The 9,845-nt window shown below is 45.9% G+C and overlaps 1 protein-coding gene across 1 annotated transcript in view; it reads left to right on the forward strand.

The window, feature by feature from the left end:
• The window catches only part of LOC102032172 (MARVEL domain-containing protein 3-like), a 17,923-nt gene extending 14,708 nt beyond the window's left edge, over positions 1-3,215 (forward strand). The window contains exon 3 of the mRNA XM_031059294.1: positions 2,428-3,215. Within this exon, the coding sequence (XP_030915154.1) occupies positions 2,428-3,128 (701 nt within the window). The 3' untranslated portion in view covers positions 3,129-3,215. The remainder of the gene's footprint in view (positions 1-2,427) is intronic.
• The last annotated feature ends 6,630 nt before the right edge of the window (positions 3,216-9,845 follow it).

The raw sequence follows: 9,845 nt of genomic DNA on the forward strand, positions 1-9,845 counted from the left end.
GGAATGCCTTTAAAGCCTCTACTGCTGTGGTTAAAAATACAGTAGACCTGCATTGATCACATTTGTCATCCTGTTATCAGTCAGCTCAGCAAAGTTAAGGGATGGCGTACAGAATGTGTGTGAACACACAGAAAGTTTTGGAGCAGTGTCAGTGAGGATTGGGGTCAGTTATAAATGTGGGGAGGTTAGCAGCAGGCAGTGACTACTTTGAGAACAGAAAATTGCCTTTTCCAAAGCTCAGCAAGGTGAGGTAGAGGAAAAGTTGATGCTTGGCAGGTCAGGGGGCCTCAGTACACACAGATGAAAAGGAAATTCTGAAGTCAGCAGCTGACTGATCATGAGTTCCCAACTACCAAGTAGCCAAACATACTTAAAATTTATGTTTCCCTTAATTAAATGGTCTTTCCTCCATGTAGACTTGTAAGAACTGTTTCCTGCTGGAGCATCTATGAAATCAATAGTCAGCCTTTAGAAAGGATCCTCCTGCATCCAACACTGTCACACTAAGAGGGCCCTGTGGATCTTAGCTGACTCCCTGTATTTGGAAGGTATAATGTACAACTCAACTGAGCAGACAAAAAAAAAAAACCCACCTGATTGACTTCCAATTAATGTTCTGCACAGCTACTACTCTTTCAAAATACTGTGAACAATCCTAGTAAAGTGATGACTCTTTACCTATTAAAAATGACGAGTCTTTTGGCTGCATTATTTGAATTTGGTATGAGAAGTTCCAAATTCTAACTCTGGGGCCAAAAGTTAAATTTCTCTCTACGTTTACCTCCACAAATACCTCTTTGAAATACTTGAAGCCTCCTGAAGAGATTTGGTAACCAGCACAGTTATTACCCTTCTTCACAGAAATGGTTGTGCAGAAGGGTCAAAGAAAAGGCATGCTGCCATGCAGAAATCAGCATCACCTCTGAAGAACACATACACAGAACTGCTCACTTGGTTCCTCTTGAACAAGGGGAAAATTTTTGCCTGCTCTAACACTACCTTCCTGTGCAGAGCAAGTGGCAGCAGGAAAGGACTTATTACCTTAGCCCTCTGTGGAGGAAGTAAGAAGGGGCAGAATGAGAATATCTGATAATCCTTCACTGCGGCTGTCACTGGCTTTCTTTGTTTAGAAGCATCTGGCAACACAAGAGAGGAATTTGTTTAATTCCTTTGTGTTAGTGCTTCAGCCCTTCCTTTTCAAGCCCATACAGCCTTGAGAACAACTGAGCCATTGCTCAAGAGGGAAATGCCATGTGGATCAGCGCTAGTAGCATAAAATGAAAGTCTGTGTGCAAACCACAGATCCTGCTCCACTTTAAAGACAAATATAGGACCACTGTGTCAAGCATCTTACATTTTTGGCTGTCAGACAGCAATGGAATAATAAGATTTACAATTCAGTAATTAACTTCAGAACTTTGGAGCAACACGCCTGACACGCTAAGGGTTTTCATTTCCCCAGTAGGCAGCTCTAGCTGTGCTACGCTTCAACATCCGTCATGTTTACTAATCTTAGTCTGACCCCTAGTGAGCTGTCACAGAATAATCAGATTTATCAAACATAAGGCAGCTTCCTGAGAGGCTGCTACCACAAAAATAAGTAATTTCTCCCCTTTTCAGTTCTGGGTTTTGTTAGTATTTTTTCCCCTAAAGATACTTGGTTACTATTACTAGTAGCCTAACATAAGAAAAAGTGGAGAGCCGACTCAGAAGTTGTAAGGCTTTCTTCTGAAGCTAGGGTGTGAAAGAGTGCATATGACCTAGTATCAAATTCACCTAATTTATTCCTGCATACAAGGTCGGTTTCGCTTCTTTACCCTCCTTCTTTCTTGGTTTTTTTTTTCTTTGCAATCAGAAACTCCTTCAGAGTTACAAGTGATTTTTGTCCCTGAAGAATATAAAGTGAAAGTTGCATCTGGTTAGATAGTAAGTTTAAATTAACAAATACCTTCACAGAAAAAAAAAGGTGCAAAAATGTGTTTTGAAGGACTGAAGTAACTTGCATGATTTTTCAAGTCGTTAGAAGCTTCTAGGTTTTTGTCAGCATCAACCTCAGCATTTTGTTCATACTGGATATTTCTTGCTCAGTGTGTTTATGCCAAGTAGTTACAGGCCAAAATATAATCACTGTGCGCTTGCCTTGGCAGTAACACAAGCACTGTAAAATTTTTATGGATTTCTTTTCACTGCATGAAGATCCATCTATCAAGCACACTGACAAATTAAAAAAAGTAATTTGCCCAGCCTCCAAAATGTACCCACGAGAGTTCAAGCTTCTCTTTTTTTTTTTTTCTTCCAAGTAGCTGTAGCCAAGAGGAATATCTCAGTGTTAGTACCCTCTGTCTATGGTTTTGGTGTACTTCTGTCACCCACAGTTCTCACAAGATGTGGTTTTGACACCTATTCCCATCGTTCTGCTCCTTCCAGGCATTTTGAAGTTCGTGGAAATCACGGTTAACCTCCTGGTGCTGATTTGTGTGGGTGCTTCCCAAGCCTCTGTTGCAGGCTTCACGTCCCTTGGAGGCTTCGGATCCTTCAACCTGAATTCAGCCTACAGCCCCTTTGAGGGCACGGAGCTGCAGGAGGTGAGGGACCTGGACATGCAGTTCACCCAGATGAGAGCCCCTTGCGTGTACGGCGGAGTGGCCTTCAGCTTGACAGGGGCCACGCTCACCCTCGTCTTCCTCGTTGTGGGGGCAAAACCCATCCATCAGCTCCGGACAGGGCTGCTGGTAGGCGAATGTGCCTTCAGCCTGCTGGCTGGCCTGGCGTACCTGGCGGCCGTGGGGCTCTACCTGCACTTTGTCAGGCAGGTGAACGCCACTGAGGTGTGCAGGAGGCGCGAGCGGCTCTACGCGCGCCGTGGCTACACCTCCATGAACTGCGACGTGCAGGGCGGCGACGCGGCCGTCGGCCTCTTCGGGGTCGTGGCTTCCTGCCTGTACTTTGCCAGCTTTGTGCTCTGCATCCTCGCTATCCGCACCGTCCGGGCCTTCCAGAGCCACGCGGCCAAGGCTCAGCACAGCCCCAAGGGCGGTGTTGGAGACAGAAGCGTCAGAAACCACCATACCGTGCACAGGACCTCTGAAAGCTCCCACAGCGTCCAGGCTCTCGCCACGTTAGTGTGAAATCAGCTCTGGGACTGTGCCAGAGAGCTGAGGCTTCAGCAAAGGATGGACCCTCACAAATAGGCAGCCAGCCCACAGTATATTTTCCCACAAGGTGCTGAAGTGTGTATTGAATCACTGATTCTAATAAAATCAACCTTGAGTGACTGTTTTAACAAGGATTTCTGCACCGGTCTCTCAGGCTGGAGTCCTGCATTTAAAATGCGTTTCATTGTAATGTTTTCATCCTGCACAGAGCAAATCCAAACATCAGTGGGCTTTTAACAGGTTACAACTGCGTTGCTGCCAAACTTGAGCTAACAACCACTTCTTTCCCTCTCCCATGACAGGGAATTGAACACACAGCTAGGATGTGCAGATTTTAACAGATCCTGTGTCTGTTGTGTGACCTGTTCCTTTATCCTGCAGTGCTTACAAAGCAAAGAACACCCGAGTGCTTAGTTGAATCCTGTCTGAAGTTACACTTGTAACCTTTTTTGCCTGGGCTAGTGAAGCGTTTTATCTTTTGAGTCACGGGGGTTTACACATGCCGATCATGTGGCCGCTGGGAAACTAGCTGCAATGTCAAAGGCAGCATTCAGGGTCCTTATCCAGTTTCCTACTGTGTTTTCCCATCTCACTGAGCAGAGATCAGAACCTGAGAGGCATCACAGTGGTCAGGTATCAGCTTAGTTAAAGATACCATTTGTTTCTATAAGCACCTAAACGAGGTTTGGCTTGCTGACTCCACAGCCAGTGATGGGCAGAACCTGAATTGGGAACATGCTGCCTGCCCTGGGAATGCTGTAACAATGACAGAAAGTACATGTATCCTTCCAATATCTAAACAGGCAAAGCATGAGTGAACAGCAGTAATTGTATGCCCCGGGGTTGAGAAAATAAATTTAAGAGAACATCTTTCAAGAGTCCTTTGTTTGAGGCAGGTGAAACAGATCGCTGGTCTTCAAAGATGAGGGAGTGGGAGAAAGAAAAGGCTGTTCTTCAAGTGCATAAGATCTGTCAGCTTGAGAGGAGGGAAAGCTCTGGCCATTTTCATTCTTTTCAGTTTTGTCTGGCTCACAGTCATTGTCCAGATGAGGCTTTTTTGAACCATTGTAGAGCTTGTTTACTGCATACTTCATACGTACACATATGTATACACACACACACACACAGATCTCAAAGGATTGCGTTTGATGCCAAACAAGCAAGTGTTATGGTTCTGATTAGAAGTGACTACATGAGCCTTTACAATAAGTATCATTTATATAATTCCTTAAACATCTCTTTAACACTTTGACCACCAAAAAGCTCCGTAGCATTATTATGCTTATGGAGAGACGGGAATAGAGTTTTTCCAAACTGGCTATGACTCACAGTCATCATGGAGTCAGGAAATTAGGACTTTGATTTCTAGCTCTTTGCTAAAGCCCAGACCTTCTCTGGTATGCTGTAATCAGCTACAGAATCTGTTCCAGGGATGTCTGGCATGCAACTAAAGCCACAGCTGACCACTTGTTGGGCATCTCTGCCTACGCTCCTCTTCTGTGCTACCTCTACACCTTGCACAGTTTGAAAGCAGGCTTAGTTACACAATGACACACTGTTATTAACTTACACAAAAAACACAAAAGCAGCACCTTGAAGTGACAAATTCAAAAGCTTAGGAAATGTTGCAGGTAAGAATGCATAAATTTAAATTGGTCCTTAAATATATGCACAATATGAATTTTAATCTCAGGGCTTCTTACTCTGTCCCATTCATTTTGGGATGCTTGCCTGCCATCACTGTGTAAAAGCAATACTTCCCTGGGTAAAGCAACCCTTATTATCCCCTCTTGTTTCTAACTTCTACAGCCTCAAGTTTATTCCTTATAACAAAACTAATTATACTCTCTTTTAATCTAAAATGGTTCACCCTTGTCCTGTCACTACAGGCTCTAGTAAAAAGTCTCTCTCCACATTTTTCAGCCCTCTTTTATGTATTGAAAGACAAAAGGGTCTTCCCAGAGCCTTCTTTTCTTCAGGCTGAACAACCCCAACTCTCTCAGTCTGTCTTCACAGCTAGCCCTTTGATCATTGTCCTGGCCTTCCTACGGACTCTCCCCAAAAGGTCCGTGTCCTTTGTGTGCTGGTGACCCCCTGGCTGGATGCAGCACTCCGGATGGGGTCTCACCAGAGCAGAGCCCAGGGACAGAATCCCCCTTCACCCTACTGGCCACGCTGCTTTTGGTGCAGCCCAGGATATGATTTGCTTTCTGGGCTGCAAGAGCACACTGCCAGTTCAAATCCAGCCCTGTCTGTCTCCACAGGGCTGCTCTTGATCCCTTCAGCACCCAGTCTGTACTGATCCTGGTGATTGTCCCAGCCCAGGTGCAAGACCTTGCACTTGGCCTTGTTTGAACTTTTGAGGTTCACATTGGCCCACCCCTTAGGCCTGGAGACCCTGACAGGTGGCTGTGGATGGCATCTCTTCCCTCAGGCATTCCAGCTGTCAGCCTGATGTCATCAACAAACATGCCAAGGTCCTGAAACACTGCAAGCAAAGGGACCCCAAAGAAAGCCACAACCTAGTGATTGAGTTTCCTGAAAGTTTTGTGCCTTGAATTTGTTCCTTCCTTGATACCATGAAGAAAGATTGTTAGGAAATAATTGTGAAGAGGTAATAAACAGTGCCATTTCCTCCATTCAACTTCACTGAAGGAGGTGGAGAGGAGAGGGGAAAATCCCAGAAATACTTCTCAGAGGAGTAAAGCAGGAAAGAAGCAGCTTTCTTACCTGTTGGGGTGAAGGAGAAGCCAAATGCCATCAGAACAATCCAAACCACCCTGCTTTCCAACTATAACACCATGCTTGATGTCCTCTAGAAGTCATGAAAGTCCCAACTGTGTGAGCTGGGAAGGTGCAATACAAGAGCAGAGGTTTTCTAGCAGACATGTGACTAAGGCCACAACAGGCTGTTGTCCCCAGCTGCCATTGCAGGTGATCCTTCTTCCAGGGCAGATTAGGCTTCCCATTTTCTGCTGGAGATGGCTGTGCCTGACCATTACCTCTGAGCAGCGACTGCCACTTAGTACAGGACAATAATCCACTTTTGGACCAGTAAACAAAGGCAGGGCAAATGGCTCCTGTCAGCCCCACCATTCCTTTGAGCTTTCCCTGCTGCTGGCCCTGTGCACATGTGTGTCTGCATCGCCTTCGTGCAGCCTTCAAGGGCAGCACTGAAAACAAGCTCAGCTGTTTCTCTGACACAGCCCCTGACAGCCAAAGGATGCCCACAGCCATCACCCTCAGTCCCTCTTTGGTAAGGGGCATCCTCAGGCTGCATCCAGCCTGCCCTCTGTGACCATCACAGCTCCTCACCTGCTGTGAAGAAAGCAGGGATAGCAAACGCCAAACCTGCCCTTCTCCAAGAGGCTGGGGGTAAACAGCACAGCATCTCTCAACCTCAAAGCCTTGGGTACAGCAAGAAGCCTTCTGCCACACCAAGCCTTTTCTGAACCTTCATGGAGAGGATTAAAATGGCCACCATCCCTGGGAACACGAGGAAATGGATGCAGGTTGCAGGGTGAACTGGAGCTGCCTGGCAGGAGAAAAACCCCACTGCAAATGACAGGTCACTAATGAAGGGAACTGGGCTGAGCACCTCATTCATCTCAGAGTTACCTGTGAGACTCCTGGCCAGCCCCTTTGGATTTAAACCATCAATTTGCACCACTCTGCTTCAATGTGTGAGCAAACAGCTTTAGTCAGTCAGAGAGAAAAGCCTCCAGCTGAGCCCCCCAGCATTAGCTACCCACAGAGGGACCCCTCCCCGCAGAAGATTCTCAGAGAAAACCTGTCTGAAAAAAATTTATCTCCATGCCCTTATCTTGAGGAGGAAACAAAGGACATAAGATATTTATGCTGAGAAGGACGGAAAGATAGAAAAAAAGAAAGTAGTGAGGAGGAAGGAGGAGAGAGAATCCTCTCCCCTGATCCTGCATCCCAACACTGAGTAAACTGCCATGAAAATTTCATCATGCTGGGCCGTGCACCTTTGAGTACCCATTTTCCTAGATGTGTCCTTTATTCAAACAAATTGATAAAACTGTTTAGTCTGGGGTAAATCTTGCCCAAAAGAGAGCAAATCAACATCCAAGGACACAGGTCTCTTGTTTCAGTGTGAAAGGCAAAACTGGGGGGGGGGGGGGGGGGACAAAGAGGAGACAGCATGTTTACAATTCCAAATAAGTTTGACACAACCTCTACATTTCCCAAATAATTCATGTATCTGGAACTAGAAATCTGGTGCTGCTGGAAGATCTGCATGTATTAGGGCATTGCCATCCTGCTGCAGAGCAGCTGTAAGGGGGAAGGACCTTTGTACCCATCCACAGAAAGGAAATTTTCAGGTAACCAGAAACAAGAAGCTCTCCTATTTTCTTAATGACAAAAGAAAATGAAAAGAAAACTTTCCCAGACTATAATAGATTTTATCCCAATTTAAGCTTTCTCCATGAGTGCTCCAGAGGAGAGTTTGAGTGTATCCAATGTGCAGAAGCAACTAGGGACACAAACCGGTTGTGCAACAGCAGAGACTGAATTCAAGGCTTAGCATTAAGAAAAGTTGGCATCTCAGTTTACATGGGAAACTGCTTTAAATTGATGAGGATACATACAGGGATTAGAGCACTAAAGAACAGTTTGAATTGATTTTTTTCTTTCACAATCCGTGTATTTTACTCCTGGTGCAGACTCGGCTTCATTAAAGTTACTCTTCTGGTAGTTTTCCACCACAACTTACATTCTATTCACTCTATTCACTATAGAGTTGAGCAAAGCTACAGATACACATCAGACCTTCAGTAACTCAGATCCTTCAATCCCATTTGCCAAACTTGGACGCTTCCTTTTCAAGACTCAGGTAAGTTACTGAAGGGCACCATTGAAGTGCAGTGTTTATGACAGCTGTGACATTCGTCATTACTCTTCTCCTTCAAATCATCCAACTCCCAGAAATGGTGACGCTCAGGGTATTGCAGCAGCTTAACACCAGCACAGCATAAAAACTGTCACAGATGCTCAGCATCACCCATGATAAATAAAACATGAGACCCCTGCAAGGTCCACCAGTTGTCAGGGCATTTGATGTAATTGGTTCGGGCGTGTGACAGTGCAAAACAGGCAAGTCACAGGATGCCCTTCATGACTACAAATGATCTATTGATTTCCAGGCATGCCTTTCACACACAGACCTGCACCTGCTACTGTGCTCCCCAAAACTCTCAGGCCCTGCTGAAGGGCTCAAGTCTGAGAAATGCCTGCATGTGTTTTACAGGTAATTAGTTTTTCAGAAGGATGTAGAAAGGCTTGTGAGACAGATGCACACAGGTGCAAACAGGGTGTTTTCCTTGCTTCAGAGTGCAAAAATAATTCCCCAACAAGGTGGTCCTATCACAGAATCATTAGGGTTGGAAAAGACTTCCAAGATCATCAAGTCCAGCACTGTCATTAACCCAGCACATCAAGTCATTAACCCAGCACTGCTGTGTTCACCATTAAACCATGTCCTCAAGTGCCCACAGTCACATCTTTTGAAAACTTCCAGGGATGGTGATGCCACAACTGCCCTGGGCAGCCTGTTTCAATGCCTGAACACCCTTATGGTGAAGAAATTTTTCTAAACCTCCCTTGGTCCAACCTGAGGCCATTACCTCTCATTTTGTGACTTAGGAGGAGAGGCCAACCCCCATGTGGCTACACCTTCCTTTCATGCAGTTGTAGAGAGTGGAAACATCTCCTGAGCCTCCTGTTCTCCTAAACAACCTAAACAAAGAAGCTCCCTCAGCTGCTCCTCATCAGGCTTGTGCTCCAGACCTTCACCAGCTCCACTGCCCTTCTCTGGATATGCTTCAGACTTCCAAGATCATCAAGTCCAGCACTGTCATTAACCCAGCACATCAAGTCATTAACCCAGCACTGCTGTGTTCACCATTAAACCATGTCCTCAAGTGCCCACAGTCACATCTTTTGAAAACTTCCAGGGATGGTGATGCCACAACTGCCCTGGGCAGCCTGTTTCAATGCCTGAACACCCTTATGGTGAAGAAATTTTTCTAAACCTCCCTTGGTCCAACCTGAGGCCATTACCTCTCATTTTGTGACTTAGGAGGAGAGGCCAACCCCCATGTGGCTACACCTTCCTTTCATGCAGTTGTAGAGAGTGGAAACATCTCCTGAGCCTCCTGTTCTCCTAAACAACCTAAACAAAGAAGCTCCCTCAGCTGCTCCTCATCAGGCTTGTGCTCCAGACCTTCACCAGCTCCACTGCCCTTCTCTGGATATGCTTCAGCACTTGTGCAACTTTAAAGGGGATTCCGATTTTCAGACTTGTAAATCAGATCTGACGGTGAAGATTTGGCAGTTTATTGGTCCGAATAAATAAGACATACTGGGATCAAGATCTCATTGCACATAGTTTGCTAAGAGTATAGGAGATCTTAAGATCCTGTTTTACCTGGCAACACTGCAGGTGCTCTCCTGAGCAGTAGCAGGTGTGGCTTCCCTGGCTCCTTCAGCCCTCACATCCTTGTCTGGGCTCACAGCAAATGTGTTAGAAATGCTCAGGAGGCTTCTGAGAGCCCGCAGTCTGTGCAAAGCAGACTCCTGCTATGTCTCCCTTGCTAATCTGAAGAAAGGCTTTTCCAGGCCTCTGGTGCTCCTGCACGGCTCGCAGGATGGGGTGGGAGCCGGGAT

Source organism: Geospiza fortis, unplaced genomic scaffold (assembly GCF_000277835.1).
Source record: "Geospiza fortis unplaced genomic scaffold, GeoFor_1.0 scaffold58, whole genome shotgun sequence".
Lineage (NCBI taxonomy): Eukaryota > Metazoa > Chordata > Aves > Passeriformes > Thraupidae > Geospiza > Geospiza fortis.